We start from the raw sequence: 20,182 nt of genomic DNA, 5'->3' as shown, positions 1-20,182 counted from the left end.
ATAAGTGTTGAAAAAAGGTCTAAATTTGAATCCCCTAACTTATATTTTGTGACGTCTCAAAAGGACATAAAGCAACAAAATTCAGTCTATCAATCGTTCTTACTTTCCATCTATTGGTCTAACAATATACCTACCCTTGTGACAAGTTTTCCCTTCGTATCCGATCTTACATCCCCCTACACAGCTTCCGTCAATATTGCTGCATCCTTCAACGCACTCTCCGCAGTGTCTACTACAGTTTACACCATATCTCCCCAACACACACTCTTAGAGAATATAGAATAAAGTACTATGTAATAAAATAATACTTAGCTCACATTTCAGAAAGAAAGAAAGAGTACAAAATGTGTATGTCTTTTGGCATAGTATTTCATCCGTCTATTTTAAATATACAGAGTTCGGCAATGAATGCCGAATATTGAAAAAGCGCTTGTAGTAAATTTATTGTGAGTTGTTACTTTTTTTTTCTTTTTAAATTATTTTTGAAAACATTCATAAAAATTGTACCGGTTCTTAATCATATGATAAAAAAAAATCCTTGCAAAACGGCACACATATTATACATCCCTAATATAATGCCCATTTTAAATGTAAAGAACTATTTTAAGACAATGTATTAAAACCAACGTAGGGTTGTGCATTGGTTTATTTTTTACCTGAAATACCTTTGAAATCAAAGATTTACTTATAGTTGATTTAAATCGTTAGAAAATTAAACCTTCTTTACAGTTGATCCCATGATATCCTGGTTTACAACCGCTTGGACAGCGTCCATTAAAGTGGTTACAGTCTCCAAGACATTCCCCACATTGCTCAATACAGTTGAGTCCATAGCTTCCTGATACACATTCTAAATCATTCAAAACATAGGACATATTCCCTCTCGTTTAAGATAGTGACATACCGTATAACGGGTATTTTCTGCGGTTGTCCAATTTTTGCGGAATTTTGCGGATAGGAAAAATCCTCAAAAATTACAATCGCAAAATATTTTTTCAATATTTCTTCAGATATATATTTTATACATGCAAGTATGATAGGTGGTGCGTATGTCCTCGTTAGCGAGAAAATTTGTGTGTTATCGAAATTCGTAGATATAAGATATCAGGATTTTTCCAAAACATATTGAATTAAAACGTTGCTGTAAATATCAATTTGATAAGTTCATACAAAAACATTTTTTCTTGTACCCACTTCTTTATTTTATATGGATATGCATGTACATGTAAATGACTAAAAGAGATTTCGCAATTAATAGTCCAAACTCCGATAGCTGCAAACAACACATAGTAGCTTTTCTTTCTTTCTTTAACAACGCTTTTTTAATCTAGTGTTTTATCTGGAGACCATAATTACTGCTTGTATACACAAAGTGGCTTGATTGTCTCGTGAATTTCACACAATGCAGACGACTGATAGGATTAGTTACGCCTCAATGCACATGGCACCTGTGATTGTACACGGTCAACTTTAGGTTACTTGATTATGCAACTGTTTGTTTGAGCTTAAGGGGGAGAAGGACCTTTAGCTGAAAAAATACTTGTCATTCAATTTTTTTTATATTTTGTATATTTCTAATTAAGTATGTCCCACATATATTAAAGCAGTTATATCATTAGGTTTCTTACCTAATTTTAGAGATATTGATTGATAAATACTATGCCCTACAGTATCTCAGTGGAATTTTAATTCTTCATGTTTCCGGGCTTATTACTCTGTCCATAATGGGATTTTTAAAGCATATATAAAAAATATGTAAGTGAACATGTATCTTTTAAAATATTTCAGAGTATGAATAGGGTTTAAAATTCGAAAAAGCAAGTTTCTTCTATCAGACTGCATCTGGATAGGGAAAATTACGAACTTTTTAAGACAACTTGAACAAAGAAAAACGTAATTTACAAAAAATTCTTTCATTCAATATTTTTAAATTTACGTTGAAATGCAAGTCCTTCAAATCATTGATTAACTGTAAAAATTTCGAATGGTGAAGCTGACCTCAATATTGCATAGGACATCGTTAAAGACGACATATGCAGGACAAAAACTTGTCATGTTTACATTTCTCGAGTACGGGAAAAACCAACTATGACGTCACACGTAAGCTAAATAAGCGAAATAAGATATACCTACATCTGATTTCCGTCACCAGCCAGGCAAAAATAATTTTTCTGTTCCCCGTTTCTCAAAATATTTCTTCATATACTGATTATGAGCTGTTTTTACATAATAATACCGCTCCCTGTATTCACCGAATATGATCTTGCTGTACTAACGGATCGTGTATGACGTCACCGACTTGTTGGACGCGCAGTTTAGGGAAACAGAGGAGTGGATCAATCTTTTTTCATAATTTGTTAATGTTTACAAGAATGTTAAACTTTTCCTTTTTTTGTATAAGATGGTAATTAAAGAAAAAAAATTGTCAAAAATTTATACAAGAACTGATACCTTACACGTTTCGCACTTATATAAACGGAGACTATGACGTAGTTTAACAAAGTCATGTGACCATGTGTCCTTCATCCCCTTAAAATATAAACACCGGATTAATTTTGATGGCAATTAACTATAAGTGTATTTTTTAGAATATGGCTTGGATGCATTAATTATCTATATATTAAAATATTTTAATAGATCGCACAAAACGTTTGTTACAATGTAGAATAAAGATTTTTTATTGTTGTTTGGGTGGACCTATACTGCAATACTAGTAATTCATTTCAGTTGGGACTCGACATAATTTTACAAAGACTAACTGAAAGATAGTATTTTAAATTAAGCTTAATAGCTTAATACCAGTTCTCATGCAACTTTGTTCAATATGTCTCAATGAATTTATAAAACGTAAACATGGCAGCTATCTGATAATTCTTAGAGATTGGTGATCATACCCAGTAAATAATTTTTTGCGGTATAATGCAACCGCAGAAATTGAAAACGCAGAAATTAATTTGCTATCTTTTAGGGGTTAAATCGCAAACATTTCCAACTGCAGAAAATACCCGTTTTACGGTATACACTGTAATTTATTTGGATGAATAAATATCACCTGAGGTTTGCATAACGTTATATCATGCTGACCAAACAAACCAAAGTCTACTTTAAAGCATATTTTACAAAGTGTGTAGACTTATTTAAATGAGTATGACAAGAAATTTAAGCAGTTTCTTCCTCGTATATATGCTTGAAGTGTTATGAGAGGATTTAATTAAAATAGAGACAGGCAAAAATCATAAAATCATTACTGTAAGTTACTTTTTTAGTGTAACAGTATCCCAATATTTCGTAGATTTTAGTTCAATCATTGTATCAATGAACAGATATTGATTACCTGCTTTACACGTTAATCCTCTATACCCAGCTTTACATCCACCTGAACACGTCCCATGTACGTGATTGCATTCTCCAGCACAGTTGCCACAATATTCTAAACATCCATCGCCATATCTTCCTGGCTCACATTCTTAATTGCAACCAAAAGACTTAAATTATACTTCATATCTGACTAAAATACCTGAACATATGAATACTTTTTCAATATTAAATCACTTTTTAACATCATTCTCTGATCTACATGTAGGTACACAAATGCCATAAAGTATTATCTAGTAATTAGAGATATTTTATATGTATTATTTTTTCATGAAAAGTTCACTATAATATTTTGTCTCTGTGACTTGAACATTAGAGTGCTTTTAATAATTCCCCCAAATTCCGTCAAAAATAAATTCAAAGAATGATTTTGATATATTTAAAATCAATACTTTATATATTAATATAATCAAGTAATAAATCAATAAATAAATTAATAAAGACATTGTTTAAAAACCTTTACAATAGCCACTAAGAACTGTATACACTAGAATTTATGTTATGGGCGGAAAAGCTCATCCATCAAATCAAAATCTTGATAGATGTTTTATTAATTTCATTATATTATGCAGAGGTTTAGGTGAAAACAAAATGGAACCATATTTGGATGATTTTCAACCACATCTTTAGCCAGTTATGTTTCCAATGACATCGATCCCCCCCCCCCCTCTCGATCAAAGCAATTAGCGGGAAGGGAGAGAGACAATTACAGGGAAACATGACATCCGTCTTAAATCTACAGCGGAGAAAATGAAAAGATTTTTGGCTACCTTTCTTACACAAATCACCCTGGTACCCGGATTGACATCCTCCGTAGCAAGTTCCATTGATATGAAAGCACTCCCCTAAACACATTCCACAAACTTCCTCGCATCTTTCTCCAAACTTTTCAGGTTCACACACTAAGAACATAAAGGTGTTTTCAGGTTTTATGATAATAATTCAGTTGTCGTTACCGAAATAAAAAACAAATTTGCTTGGATGGCTTAGTAAATATATTCAGAAAAGTTAATTGTTAGTGTAAAAATTAACGTAATTACCAACAGTACTCTATTGTAATTTTAACAGACCTTCATTGCACATGATTCCAGTGAATCCAGCCCTACATCCCCCTGAACAGTTTCCGTATCTGTGGTCACAGCTCCCAAAACATTCTCCACATTCAGTGGTACAGTTGGCACCAAAGGTTCCCAGAGCACAGGCTGAAGGGAAAAATATTAAAAACAAAATTCAAAGGCAGAATTCTAATTTAATGAATCAACGCATACCATACAATCATGAAATGGGCGAGCCATTGACGCTTTCAGCTAGAGGAAATCACCAAAAAAAAAAAAAAAAAAAAAAATTGTGAAAATTCCACGTTATATTTTATCTTTTTTCTACTATTTTTCCAAATCTTTAAGTATTTTCTTTTTCTTAGAAGAAATATCTCTCATTTTTTTAAAAAGCTAAAATTTTAGATTCCATTTTTAAGATTTTTTACCTTGCCTTTCACAAAATTCACAATATATTTTAATTCCAAAACTTACGGAAATCACAATTTTCTCCAGTGTACCCAACATCGCACCACAAACAGTCACCAGTTTCTGTGTTACAATTCTGACAATGTGCTGGACAAGGAAGTGAACAATTTGATCCATAAAACCCTAGAACACATCCTGTTAAAGACCAATGTAAGCACAGAAAATTGGTCAAAACGTGCGTCCATAAGATCAATTGCAGTGAAAAAGAATACAATACTATAAGCATGAATTTTGAAAGTCTGTAAAATAATAAAAAAAAATTCTAGTTAACTATTCTTTTATACATTTGAGATATGTTTTCGTTATTTCATAAAAAGTATATTTGTTTACATAAAATACAGTCAAAATATTTTGAAACAAGATGTGTTTGTGAAACACTGATGCCCCCGTATGACAGCTTATGGCACAGGTTAAAGTTTCTCAAATGCAAGTATAAATCCAGGCCAAAAGATGAAAAATGTTAAATTTGAAATCCCTAGCTGCAAGTGTTCAAAAGTTTTGGCGAAGGTTAAAGTTTTTTAAAAGTAAGTAAAACATCAAGGTCAAGGTCAAAGTTGTTGGTGTCTAAAGGAAGGTCTTGTCACAAGGAATACATATGTGAAGTACGAAAGCCCTTGCTCTAACCATTCAAAAGTTATGGCCAAGGTTAAAATTTTTCCAAAGTAGGCCAAACTCTTAGGTCAAGGTCAAAGGGTCAAAGAGGTTGATATCCAGAGGAAGGTCTTGGCACACGGAATACACATGTGAAGTTTGAAACCCCAAGCGCCAACTGTTTAAAAGTTATGGCCAAGGTTAACGTTTTTCAAAAGTGGGTCAAACTCCAAGGTCAAGGTCAAAAAGTCGAAGTTGTTGGTATCCAAAGGAAGGCCTTGTCACAAAAAATACACATGTGAAGTTTGAAACCCCAAGCACCAACTGTTCAGAAGTTATGGCCAAGGTTAAAGTCTCATAAAATTTTTCAAAAGTGGGTCAAACTCCAAGGTCAAGGTCAAAAGGTCAAATATGATGGTACCAAAAGAAAGGTCTTGTCACAAGAAATACACATGTGAAATATGAAAGTCATAGCTCCAACCAATCAAAAGTTATGGGCAAGGTTAAAGTTGACAACAGAGAGACAGACAAACAGATAAACAACAAACAGACAAACAGACAGACAGGACAAAAACAATATACCCCCGGGATCTTTCGATCCGGGGGCATAAAAACAATCCATTCTTTCAATTAGCTATAGGAATTATGATTCTTACCATACACCTCCACTTCGCATAGTTCATTAAAGGCATATGTAGAATAACCGGGCGGATAATCTGTGTCAGAATTCCTTTCGTTGTAATAGATTACATACTGGCCGTACAATTCACATGTGATGTTAACTACAGCTGGTATTGTTGTCATATTGTATTCGGTGTCATGGAAACATAAACTACCATTATCCTTACTCTCAGTTTCGGATATATAGAGGGAGAATCCAAGAAACCTTGCAGCTAAAGAATTATTTTCATCTGAAATAATTCAGATTTAAAGTTTTCAACCCATAAAGCGAAGTTTATACAACCTTTTTAAAGGACAAAAGAAAGTTTATCGTCTTTTTCTCAAACATTCAAAAACTTTGATTTTCTTGTAGCAGTCATAAATTATGTAAAGTAAATTGACAAATTTTATGAAAATGAGTAAGGAGTTGATCCTTACGTCGCGGGTTCGAATCCCACTGTGGGACGTGGAGACCGGTCCTTCGGATGAGACGGTATAAACCGAGGTCCCGTGTCGCAGTAGGTGCTGGCACGAAAAAGATCCCTCACTGCTCAATGGCCCTAAGAGCAGAGTATAGGTCAAAAATCTGCAGCTCCCCATCGGCAAGTGGTGGCGTCTCCATATGAGTGAAAATTCTCGAGAGAGACGTTAAACAACAAACAAACAAACAAAACATCGACAAACATAACCAATTTGTTACATGGATGTGGATAAAGCAGTTTTATACATGCAAATACAATTGAGCTGTGAAAACGTATTACAGGTATACCCCAAAGCTTGCCATCTGTTCTGTAATATATAACTATATGGTGAACAAGCTTTCTTGAAAGTAGGTTGACTCGCCAAAAAGCTACCCTTTGGTTATTGGCAGAAATACTACATTGATGACCATTTGCAGAAAAGTCTGATTTTAAACCATCCACTGCCTTTTCAGGTCCAAAATTAGAAGGATGTGTTGTTTTCTGCCAGGTCGGATGTTTATATGCGATATTTTCTAAAAAATATACATATATAAAATTTTACATATAGATGTAATTTAATTCTCTAAAATAAAAGGTATTTATAAACGAACTGAGGAATTCTGCAAGAAAGACAAAAAAAAAATAAAACTCGTTGTTTCTCTAGAAAAAAAATCGGAAATTTACTTGAATTTAGATTTTATTTTTAATTCATTTTAAGCAAGTTTAAAAATACTGATTTCATTGAAAAAATAACAAGCAAAAGCATGACGGCATATTGAATTTAGGGAACAATAATCATAGTACTTTAGTTTGTTGTGGGCATCAACATTTTCCTGACAGATTATTCAACCAGATTGAAAGCAAAGGAACTGGTTGACATCAGTTATTATTAACGTCAGTGGTGCTACATGTAATGTCGATACAGAATGATGCTCGCCAATTTGAAAGAAACATTTCAAGGACAATTTGGCATTGGGGTATCAAAAATATACAAAAATAGGAAGAAACGATGCTTCTCCTTCAAGAGTGGTAGAAAAGGATCCCTTAAAAACTATCGGATCTTTTTTTTTTTTTTTTGCAACAGGGATATATTATGTATTCCCTCCTCCTCAAAGATAGAAATGTCCCTTCTAACTGTTCTAAACCGAATAAATATTCCCATTCAACAGAGGGTAATGGTAACCTTTATTTATTTGTAACTAATTATATACATATGGATATGATGTAACTATTCTCGCCGCGCTTAAAGGATTATACCTCCCCCCCCCCCCTTTAACACGGAATTTTTCCTTAATTGTTAAAAGCCAATTTTATATTCCAGCTTAAACCTGAATATAAATTATCTCCGTGATCCTTCTGAACAGTGAATAAGATATTAAGTAATCAATTGTTTGAGTCAAGCAAATACAAAATATTAATGTATATCTTAGAAAGATGTCATCAAAGCATAATAATACTTTTTTGCTATCAAAATTGAAGACTCATTTTGTCACACGTTTATATTATACAATTATTGACTTTTGATGAGGTCTACTCGTGACTATACGGACCTGGTCAGGTATTGGTAGACCTAGGCCGAAGGCCGAGGTTAACCAATTCCCGATCAGGTCCGTATAGTCACGAGCAGACCGAATTTAAAAGTCAATACACTTTAACCGTTTTATTAAATGATCAGGAATTTTACAATATTTATGACACTTTAGTTCTTGTCACCAACAAATATAAACACTCATAATATAATGCGTAGTGTACCAACACATAATTATCATTGTAGTTATATTTCAACAGCTTAACAAATGTTTAAAAGATGAAAACAATATTATTAAACAATAATTATTGAACTTTTTACTAAGAAATGAGTTTAGTCTCTTCGAGTATTAGCATCTGCCATGTTTACATTAACAACAACTCATACTATGGTTGGTGAACGGGTAAAACCCGAATAAAACTCCCGGAACTTCATTTTGAGGTGAACTCACCCTGAGGTACACCTCAGAAAAAGGTGTCTAGACCAATTAAAGAGCATCAAAATTCCTGCTCATTTGATGATTTGCAAGATTATATAAAACAGATGCTGTTTTGACCAAAATTAAAGAGATGGAACGTTTTACTATCCTCAGATTGCATGAAGTCTTACGTATTTCGCAGCTTTTCCCGCGGAATCCTGGCTCACATTGAATACATTCACCTGTTTCTATGTCACATTGCAGGCAATTTTGTAAACAAGGAAGAAAACAATCTTTACCATAATAACCTTCCAAAGGGCATCCTATCAAAATAGGAAGTTTTAAAATTAACTAAGACAAAAAAAGATCTGATTAATCAGGTAGGCATCTAATTCGAAACACTAATTTAAAGAAAACAGTTATGCTGAATTGTTGTTATATTAGAATTATCATCAATATCATGATGATAAATTTGAAGTCGAAAAATTAATACAATTTAGTCATTAATTTACCGTAAACTTCAACTTCACACAACTCATTAAAAGCAGTTTCAGAATAGTCCTGAGGATATTCTTTCGTGAGAAGTCTTTCATTATGATATATAACATATTGTCCGTGAACGGTACAAGTAATATTGACGACATCTGCGATTGTTGTGATGTTGTATTCGTTATCATGGAAACACAATGTTCCATCTTCCTTGTTTCGTGTATTTGACACAAAAACCGAGAAGCCCAGAAACCGTGTCGTAAAGTGATTGTCACTATCTGGAATAAATATTTGTCAGTCAATCTATAACATTGTTAATTGATGAGCATAAATTGCTTCCAATTCTAGATCAGACCTATATAAATTTTCATATATTAACATTCAAATTTCAAATTATTTCCTTAATTAATGTTTAATAGGCTCACTAATCCTTCAAAGAGGAAAACAAACATATATCAAAATGTGTAAAATTTTAAAAATAGTAATTATTCCTTAATGACAAATAATTAAAAGTTTCTTAATTTTTTTTTTACAAAACGATCTTACCCCAAGGGACGTTATCGGTTCTGTAATAAATAATAATATGGTGGATACTAAGGATGTCTTGAAGGTCAACCCACCAGGTGGCTGTGGTTTGACCAGTGGTGGATATGGAGCACTGGTGTCCAAACCAAGAACGGTTGAATTTAAGTCCATCAACAGCCTTTTCTGGTCCAAGTCCAGAATGATTCAAATATGTTGTAGCTTGCCATGTAGGTTTAAGAAGTGCTATATTTTCTAAAGTAATACAACAAAGGAGTCCACTACTTGGACACTTATTACGAAAACCCATAAAAATCGAGAATATTATTTTTCCTTTAAGCCACATAAAAGTCAAACCCTAAGGTATATATAAAAGAAAATTATTTACCATAAGAACAAGACTTTCTTGGAAAAGCCAGAGCTATAATCATACTCAGAATCATTTTGATCCAAGAACATCTCATTAATGTGGATATAAATAAATTCACTTCCTGTTTAGCAACGCATGCTTAATTTGATTGGCATATATTATATTTGGTTTGATTTGATCAATTGGGAAGTATATAACCAAAACGAAAGCTGATACAAAATGAAGATAAATGATAAACTATCAATTGGAACCATAAACCAAGTTGCTACTTTAGAAGAGGAAGATACGATGTAACAGAAAAAGGCTACAATTTACTTTATAGAATATAACTATATTCATTTTGATCAAGGATAGCTTTTACTATGTGTATGTTTCCTTTATGTACCTATGCATCATCTTACACCATTTATCAATGGGAAAATAACTTATTTTTTTTCAAATACTTTAGATAAGCTACAAAACGGAGGCGTGGTCTAACTAATATGTAATGACCATACAAAACCGACTATTCTAGAAAATACATGTACAACAAAATGAAATAATGTGCGATTTTAAACTAAAGGAGAGCATTAAACCACATGAAAACTTACATACTTAATATGTTTTTTATCGTTAGTTAAAACCCACATAGCAACGTATATACAAGTCACTGATCGCAAAGAATTTGTCGTAGTAACGTCATTCCGTAAAACTTGACGAAGTTTGTATACAATGAGAAGCGAATCAAGAAAATATTTTCACAATAAAAATGTATTTTGTAATTAAATAAAACATAGTTTTCAGATATTTAACAGGTAATTAACTTGAATGTGGTGTCTTTTTTTTTTTAAATGTTTTACCCATACATTTTCCGTAAATTTCCTATTTTACCGATACTGTATATTTGTATGCAGAAACACTGGAGGGTAATATAAGGGTCCCAATAAATCGATCTAGTGCAAGAGCATACAATCAATGGATCATAGTAAGCTTTTACGCATAAACACTAGAAACATTAAAGTAATTGAAAATCGCTGCGATCCTGGTGAAATCTTGAAAATGAATTAAACATTTGTATATCAAATACAGTAGACCAGCAAAAAAAATAATAATAATTAAATAGTAGAATCTATACATATAGGATATAGGACACAGCTACAATGGGTGTTGAAAAAATATATATACTAAACTTAAAATTTGAACTTGGAAATATCCTTGCAATATTGAAATTCATAGGTTACCTCAATACTGCAAGTATATTTGCTAAAATCACGTGACTGCCACATCATGTATCAAGTCTAAATAGAAAATCGTATCGTCGTAAATGTGTGGTTACTAACCATATTTCATTTTTCTGATATTAGTAGAGTACTTAAAAAGAAGGGCCATCCTGAGTACGAATGTACTTTTTTATCCCAAAATATCGCCCTCTTAATATCTCATCAATTTTGATCATTGTCCGTTATCTTCACGTTTTACATCAACATGAAGGTATCCGTATGCGCTAAATAATAATTTCATATGCAAAATGAATCAATAAGGGACAATAAAAAAAAACTTAACATATACATGTATTCCAAAGTTAATTTCTTAGGAATAAGACTGGTCTGCAATACACGTTTGATACACAGTATACACCTCGATGTTCTACTGAGAATTTTTCGTACATGTGTCTTCAATTTGATTTGATGTGCTACGTTTTGATAACCAGAATGAGATACAGTGATAGATCATCAGTATGCCAACTTCTTTTGTGACTATTGGACTAATACCATAAAAGGCAGTGAGCAACAAGACTCACATTAGTTATCACCACGGTACTGTGATTTCCAAGAAATTTTATAACATTTCTCCCTTCAATGATGATTTCACGGATTGTCGAAACCTTTTTTTTTAATTAGACACAATATTATATAATTTATAGTTTACGTGACAATTGTTCACAGAGATACCGTCGGTCATATGCAAAGTGCAAAACTGAAAAATAATTGGCTGCAGTTTTAAACAACTCGCCCAAAGACCCATATAACCATTGTGTGCTATATTTGCAAGATTGGACAAGGTGTTTAAATTCTTTAGCATGTGCTGCACATTTGTTAAGTAATCATTTTCGATTAAATGGATTGCCAATAGAATCGAGAAGTACATATTCGTTTTAAATATTAATGTATCCAATATGTTGACATATATTCAATTAAAACATATTAAACTTTAATGCAATGATGATAATAAGTCTGGTACTAATTTTCTTTTAATGACACGCCATATACAATGTTATGATGCAGATAAATTAAAGGATTGTTCATCATATTATCGGTTACATGTGTATTTGAAAAAAAAAAAATATTTTTTGGCATAAGAATAAATGAATAAAAAAAAACGTGATTTAAAAAGTCAGATACTTAATGACAAAGGATCATTGTAAGGAAGTGTCAAAAACATAGAAGTAGTTTCAAACATTCAGTGTTTTCGTTAAAGAGCGGAAGATCAATATTTATATTTCTTTACATATTGTAATAATCACTATTCGTGTTATTAAGGAATTGCAGTTCGGTGTAACTTCCTCCATTATTTTGTTCCTCGACATCCAGACTGACTGATCCTGTTTGTACTCCTGCTGACATAAAATCACGTCTGGAACCACAAGAGTGTGCCTTCTGTCGTTTTCTTTTCAGACCTGAATCGTACCTTTTAAAGATAACTAAAGGTCAAACAGAATGAAAGTCTACATGGAAAGTCATTGAGAGTTTTTATTTTATAAAAAAAAATGTGCTCAGATATTTAAGATCCTTTGAGTACTTTGAGTATTTATTGAATTAAATCATGTTGTTCTATCAGAAGAAAATAAAATGGACAAAGCTGAAATGGTGTGGTCTTATGTGGTGTTTGTTACTAATTATAATTAATTATAAAATATTATTTATTTGATGACCGTTTACGGTAACTCAGTAGGTAGAGCGCTCGCTCCGTGATCGGGAGGTCGTGAGTTCGAATCTCGGCTGCAAATCACACAAGTCGATAAAAATGGTAGCAACTGTTCCTTCGCCATGCGCTCTGCACTTTGAAGTGAAAGTTGCAGGTCCTTCGGATGAGACCTTAAAAACCGTGGCCCCGTGTCACGGCAAGCGTTGACACGATAAAAATTCCTCACTGCTCAATGACCCTGAGTGTCGGGTAAAGGTCTAAATTTGAAGCCCTACACCAGTATATGGTGACTTCTCTATAATATGGGTGAAAAATTCTCGAATGGGAAGTAAAACAACATACAATCAATCAATAATTGATAATCCTCAACATTTTACCTGCTTATGCAGTAGGCAAACACAAGACATATGTTGATTGACAGGCTAACTGACAATACCGCAACTGTTTCCATTGATCCAAGAATTCTGCTCACTTTATGATAGCTAACTAAATTTTGCAATAGTGAAATTAAGAAAGATTACAAACCAATTAAATGCATTTTATGAATAAAGATTTTTTTTGTATCTGAAAAGAAATATAATTAATACGTGGGCAATAAGAATAGATATGTATGTAAAAAATTACACTCAAGACAATCCAGGCCTTCCCATCCAAGTTTACAGCCATCCATGCAATGTCCACTGATTCTACTGCAGTTTCGGGACGTTGAGCAAAACATACTGCACTCCTGTTGACAATTGACTCCAAAATATCCAAAATCACACTCTGTAACAGTATAAAAACTGATAACCTTAAAATACGTATATTTTTCTTTCTTAACTTAAACGATCGGACATCTTCTAGACTAATAAATCTTATCTGTTTACATCCACTGATCAGTTAGTTATTTACAGTGAATTTTTTTTCTCCAAGCCATGTGTATGAAAGATATCTTCAAGAAGTAGGCTTTTTATCGATGTAAAATATAGATTAATAATACAATAGTTTACGTACTCTCATCCACTCAATACTAATAACTTGTTCAGATTTAAATATAAACAAAGAAAAGCTTTCTTTGTTAATACAGGAATTAAAGACTGCAACCAATGCAGAAAAATGTGCATAGCCGGCTTATGAGGATAACGTATTTTTCTGCAATGCGCAAACCATCCATAATCCATGTATTAATAGACAAAGTTTAAATATCGATTCATCAATTCATCAGTCCTTCCTTCCAACTATATAACTAAATATATATCTACCGTCATGACATGTTTTCCCATTGTATCCTGCCTCACACACTCCAGCACAACTTCCGTCAACATTGCTACACGCTCCAGTGCATCTTCCACAATATCCACTGCAATTTACACCATATGTTCCTAAAGCACACTCTAAAAATATCAAAATAGAGTGTATGATTTCAGTTAAGATAAGTTTCAATGAAATTTTTTATTCTAAGAAAAGTTCAAGTATTTTTGTTATTCAACACAATAAAAAACCTTTTGTGTAAATGAACACATTAAATTGATGATAAAAATGAACCAGGTCTAAATTCTAGTAAAATTTTCTATGGTCGAATAATTAAAATGAAGAAGGCCACACCAGCCAATAAACAGAATGCATTTAAGCAAACCCAAATTGATTACAATATAATATCCCATTCTTGAAACAGCATGATGTATGCGAGGTATATTGAAAGGTTAGACGACAGATTTTCCAATTATGTGAAATTTAACGAAGTCTTTGTAAGTGAAGTTTGTCTACATAAAAAGTTTCTTCAAGAAAAAGTGAAGTATATTTCCAGGCATTTGTGCGAGATTCCAAAGAATGGTATTTCCTTTATATTCATCAAACTTGAAATAACCTGATTTGTGGATATTTTTATTTTAGTGTACATGTAATGTTTTGAGACATATTTGAACCAGTTTAGAAGATAGCAAAGATTATATGCATATTTGTTGTATTTCAAAGAGACCCCAGCCCATCAAAAAAGAAAGAAATTCGAGGGACATACCGTCAGACCTTATTAACTGTTTAAAATGTACCTTTGTTACACTTAATTCCTAAGTAACCTGCAAAACACCCATTTGTACAGTGTCCATTTACATGACTGCAGTTTCCGAAACATTCTCCACATTGGCTAGTACAGTTTGGTCCATATGTTCCTGATGCACATTCTATATAAAAGATTAAAAGATTATTTATTTATCTACTATGCAGATGTGTTAAGGAAGCATTCAAATTAATTCTCAGGAAATTTGGACTTTTGAAAGAAAATGAAGTTTTGATAATTTATCGAAGCCGCCGACAAAACGTAAACTATTCTTAACTATTGCATTAAGACATTACATTCTAAAACATTGATTTAGAATTCTGTGAGATCGGAATTCAGATATCTTGACTTACAATGGAGAGCTACATATAGACAGACAACTAGGGAGACAAAAAACTTTGATGGCGGAAGTAATTAAAAGAAGCAGATTAAGCAACCTTTATCGCACAAATCTCCCTGGTACCCGGTTTGGCATCCTCCAGAGCATATTCCGTTCATATGTATACACTCCCCTATACACATTCCACAACTTTGATTGCAATTATCTCCAAACTTTCCCAGTTCACAAACTAAAAATATATATATTTTTATGATAATAACTTAGTTAGTTTGTATGTTTATATGCTGTTTAACGTCCCTCTCGAGAATTTTTCACTCATATGGAGACGCCACCACTTGCCGGTGGAGATGTGCAAATTTTGTCCTTTACTCGGCACTTACGGCCATTGAGCAGTGAGGAATCTTTTTCGTGCCAGCAACTACTGCGACACGGGACCTCTCATCCGAAGGACCGATCTCCACGTCCCACAGTGGGATTCGAACCCGCGACGTAAGGATCATCTCCTTACTTCGCGACTCTAGAGCAGTGATAATAACTTAGTTATCGTTATTTAATTCTTTATAAACAAAACAATTGCTTACACTGTTTCTTGGCAATATTCAAAGAAGTCTCAAAGGTCTCAATATTTTAGAAGCCTTAAAATCTTATTATCTGTAGGCTATCGACATATAGTATCATTAGAAAAGACTCAGTTTATATACTCATAACCAATAGTATATTATTGTCATAAGAAATTTTAAAATTATACTGACCTTCATTGCACATGATTCCCATATATCCCGGTTTACATCCTTCAGAACAATTCCCGTTTTTATTGTCACAGTAACCGGCACATTTTCCACATTTATTGGTGCAGTTAACACCAAAGGTTCCCCGAGCACAAGCTAGAGGGGACAAAATAGTGATAAAAAATTATTTTAGGAGAAATGCACCACCCTTATTTAATGGATCTTTAAAACCTCTGTAAGGGAACATTATTTTAGCCTTGAAAAACCAATATAAGCATTTGAATTTTTTTATATTATTTTATTTTCTATTTTTACAAAAAAATAAATAAAAAAATGTAGAAATCCTTTAACATTGAAATCTGGCTTATTCTACTCCAGTGCAAGTATATTCACTTTGAATTCGACCCTTATTAAAAACTCCAATATAATTTTGCTGTTTTCATTGTTTGTATCCCTGCAATCTGACATTTTTTTAATATAGATGGCTTTAAGAAAAACCTGTTCTTAACAGATTCAGAACAGCTAGAAAGCTTTAGGTAAGTGATTCTCAAAAGAAATAACTAGAAAATAATAAGTGGATGTAAGATATTTGTACTCAAATTCAAAGACAGCATTCTAAGTACACCAGTGAAATATACATTTTCATTATATTTCATCTCAGCCCAACAGTAAACCTCACATTTCATTCTATCTTTATTTTCAAAATTTAGGAATGTTCTCTCAATTTCAAACATTCCTTTAATTTTTTTTTTCTTTTATATGAGAATTGTCTTTTATTTTTCAAAATATAAAATTTTTTCTCATCACTTTTTAAGAATAAGATTGTATTAGGAATTAAAGTACTGTAAGCCTATTTTTTCCGCAGGGTCATAATTCAGCAGAATCACAGCAGAATTACCTGGATTTCCTAGATTGTCATCATTTGTTCCAATGAATCTTAAGTACGCTGTGACAAATTTCCGCGGAAAAAATGTGACTACGTAGCAAAATTTAATCTAAGACGGAAAAAGTGCATCACGTATCCTTTACAAAATTTACTAATTTCTTAATTTGGAAAACTTACGGAAGTCACAATTTTCTCCTGTGTATCCAACATCGCACCATAAACAGGCACCTGTTTCTGTGTTACAATGCTGACAATGTGTTGGACAAGGAAGTGAACAATTTCCTCCATAAAATCCTAGAGCACATCCTGTAAATTACAGATTAGTGTGCACAATAAATATGTCGATATGCTGGGCAAAGAAGTAAACATTTTTATCAGTTAAATCCTAGTTTACATCCTCAAAAATTTGAAATTAATGTGCACAATACATTTATCAAATGTGTATGTTTATAGGTACTGGAATTGAATCAGAATTGGATCTGATAATAGTGAATTTTTGGAAGCTTTAAAAATATGTATCTAACTGAAGGAATAGATATTTCCATTAAACACTACAAATATGTTTATTTTAGAATTTTGTTATATGTAAAATGAAAAGGCATTTAAATTATGGAAAATAGTTTGATCATTATACCCGTATCACCTGCATATCACGTCTATGTCTCTTATTTGATTCGATAGTCAAGAGCATGTTCTACGTACGAACAATTTCAAAAACGATGCAAACTATTGACAAACAAGTTGATGAAACAAACATAGCAACAGTCTCGTTCTAAAGTAATCATTTTGCAAGTTCTATAGTCGACAAAATGACTTTGTCAGTAAATGCAATCTATCACTAAGTCAAATGCTGCCTGACGTTTTGTCATACTAATTCTTAGGGCATTATTTAAACATGTAATTGTCCGCAGATTTTTTTTTTTTTTTTGTTTTTCCGGATCATAGCAAGGAGCAAACAGCGGATGTGACCGGTCGGCACGGGATGCTCACTCCTCTATGGCACCTGATCCCACCTCTGATGTTTTAGAGGTCTGTGTTTGCTCTGCTTCAGATCTGTATTTTTTGAATGGACTTTTGAACTTGAAAACTGTTCGTTATCTCCATATTTCATCAATTATATAAATCTGTTCACCATAGAAATACTCATTCTTACCATAAACTTCTACTTCACATAATTCATTGAAAGCATATGTAGAATAACCAGACGGGTAAACTTTGTTGGTCTTCCTTTCGTTGTAATAGATGACATACTGGCCGTATAACTCACACGTGATATTTACTACAGCTGGTATTGTTGTCATGTTATATTCGGTTTCATGGAAACATAAACTGCCATCATCTTTATTTTCAGTGTCTGATACATAGACAGAGACTCCAAGAAATCTCCCAGCTAACGCATTATTTTCACCTAAAATAGCACGGAATTAATGCTTTCACTTTTATCAAAGATGTACATGCATTTGCCTTTGGTCTCTGGGGACAATTGTACTGAGTTGATTGTTTTAACTTGCGTTTGTTCGAATAATCAATATAGAGGTTTTAAATTTCTAGTACCAAATAGAAAATTTTATGATACCAAACCATTAATTTGAAAAAAATTCAAACTAATTATGAGTTAGATCGTCACAAAGATTATTTAAATTCGGCAAATATAACAAAAATGTATCTTTAGAATGAGAAAAACAAGTAAGCTTGATAATTAATGCATTCAAAATAAGTCGATTATTGAAAATGTATTGTTGGTATACCCCAAGCAATATTTTCTGTTCTGTAGTGAATTAAAATGTGATGAATAAACTTTCTTCCAAGTAGGTTGATTCGCCAAGAAGCTTCCCTTTGGTCATTCGCAGAAATACTACATTGATTACCATCTGCAGATAAGTCTGATTTTAAACCATCAACTGCTTTTTCAGGTCCAAAATTAGAAGAGTGTGTTGTTCTTTGCCAAGTCGGATGTTTAAAAGCATAGTTCACTGAAAACAAATTTAAAACTTAAAGTACAAATTATATATATATATATATATATATATATATATGTATATATATATATATATATATATATATATATATATATATATATATATATATATATATATATATATATATATATATATATATATATCACTATTGTAATGATGTTCCCCTGTCTGTCCCTGACATTTTCCTGTCTCCCCCTGACTTTCTCCTATGATTCCCTGACGTTGTCCCTGACTACCCTGTCTACTCCCTGACGTCCCCTGACTTTGCCCCTGTTACCACTGTCTAACCCCTGATGTCCCCTGACATTCCCTGACGTCCCTGTCAACTCCCTGATGTCCCCTGACTAAGCCCCTGACTACCCTGTCAATTTCCTGTCATCCCCTGACATTCATTTTGACCCAGAAAAGGGTTAAAATATGTTTTTGTTGCTATTTACAAGTGAGAAATACGTTACTCTTGGCAATTTTTTGTGAAAATATATATTTAGTCAATTGTTATTTGTTTGAATATCTTGAGTAATTTATTTCTTAAATATGTTTTAGTTTAGTACATGTACCTTTTAGATAAATTTTAAGGAGAATAAATGCCAGATACTTTGAAAAGAATGAAGAACAATTTTATTGCATCTTGTCATGAATGGCAAGTAAATATATCTATATTTATTTATATGTTAATCTATATATCCACATGTATTTATTTATTTATTTGTTTTATTTATTATTGACTAATTTAGTAATTAAATTTATTCATATATTTCTTTTAAGATATATTATCCTTATTGAATTATAAATTAATTGATTGACATTATATATTTATTTACTTTTTTAATTCCTTTTATTTCAATTAATTAATTAATTCTATTTTATTCAATTTATTTGTGAGTTTCGCATAAACAGTCGTAAGGTACACAAAATATGCTTCAAAGTATCTTTTAAGCATATTTACATTTCTTTTGATTCTTTTAATTTCATGATGGGTATCAAAATAATTGTCTTATTAAGCACAATCTGAATTCGGAATTTGTTTTATTGCTTCTTTGACTTTGGTAAAAAATTAAAAAATATATTACTCAGAAACTGTCACGGTTGTGAGAGTAGTTCCGAGCTGTTGATAGTTGACAAGTGACTCTGGGTACACAGACCAGACACCTATTGTTCTTTTGACTAACCACTATACACTGTTTATTCTGTGGTAGCACGACAATATCCCCTCTGCAGGTGTTATTTCTTTCACAACCGTGACAAGTTTTTGAGGATTTTTTTTTTTTTTTTTTTTTTTTTTTTTTACCAAAATAAAAGGAAACAATAAAACAAATTCCAGATTCCGACTATGTGTACTGAGACGATGATTTTGATACCCATCATGAAATTAA

General features: G+C 32.4%; 2 protein-coding genes across 2 annotated transcripts; both read right to left on the bottom strand.

Moving 5' to 3' along the window:
• Positions 1–704: 704 nt before the first annotated feature.
• Positions 705–10,010, bottom strand: LOC133197892 (delta-like protein C). Its single transcript, XM_061334074.1, has 10 exons — positions 9,956–10,010; positions 9,592–9,822; positions 9,069–9,323; positions 7,030–7,143; positions 6,146–6,400; positions 4,905–5,033; positions 4,446–4,577; positions 4,146–4,277; positions 3,335–3,466; positions 705–850 (listed from the first exon to the last, which is right to left on the bottom strand). The coding sequence occupies exons 1-10, from the start codon at positions 10,008–10,010 to the stop codon at positions 705–707; spliced, it is 1,581 nt and encodes a 526-aa protein (XP_061190058.1).
• Positions 10,011–15,290: 5,280 nt separating this feature from the next.
• LOC133197891 (scavenger receptor class F member 1-like) lies at positions 15,291–17,977 on the bottom strand. The gene is made up of 4 exons (XM_061334073.1): positions 17,974–17,977; positions 17,008–17,136; positions 15,969–16,100; positions 15,291–15,445 (listed from the first exon to the last, which is right to left on the bottom strand). The coding sequence occupies exons 1-4, from the start codon at positions 17,975–17,977 to the stop codon at positions 15,291–15,293; spliced, it is 420 nt and encodes a 139-aa protein (XP_061190057.1).
• Between the last annotated feature and the right edge of the window lie 2,205 nt (positions 17,978–20,182).

This window comes from Saccostrea echinata, unplaced genomic scaffold, assembly GCF_033153115.1.
Source record: "Saccostrea echinata isolate AGI-Se365-2 ecotype Australia unplaced genomic scaffold, CSIRO_AGI_Sech_v1 ptg000032l, whole genome shotgun sequence".
Lineage (NCBI taxonomy): Eukaryota > Metazoa > Mollusca > Bivalvia > Ostreida > Ostreidae > Saccostrea > Saccostrea echinata.
The sequence above is the reverse complement of the archived record's forward strand: the minus strand, read 5'-3'. Positions and strand labels throughout refer to the sequence as shown.

Coding starts and splice junctions, on each gene's coding strand:
- LOC133197891 (XM_061334073.1), bottom strand. Junction 16,101..17,007: donor AGGAGAAAATTGTGACTTCC/GTAAGTTTTCCA, acceptor TGTCCCCTCTAG/CTTGTGCTCGGGGAACCTTT. Junction 15,446..15,968: donor GGGAATCATGTGCAATGAAG/GTCAGTATAATT, acceptor ATATATTTTTAG/TTTGTGAACTGGGAAAGTTT.
- LOC133197892 (XM_061334074.1), bottom strand. CDS start 10,010: ATGATTCTGAGTATGATTATAGCTCTGGCTTTTCCAAGAAAGTCTTGT. Junction 9,823..9,955: donor AAGAAAGTCTTGTTCTTATG/GTAAATAATTTT, acceptor GTATTACTTTAG/AAAATATAGCACTTCTTAAA. Junction 3,467..4,145: donor GGGTGATTTGTGTAAGAAAG/GTAGCCAAAAAT, acceptor GTTGCAATTAAG/AATGTGAGCCAGGAAGATAT.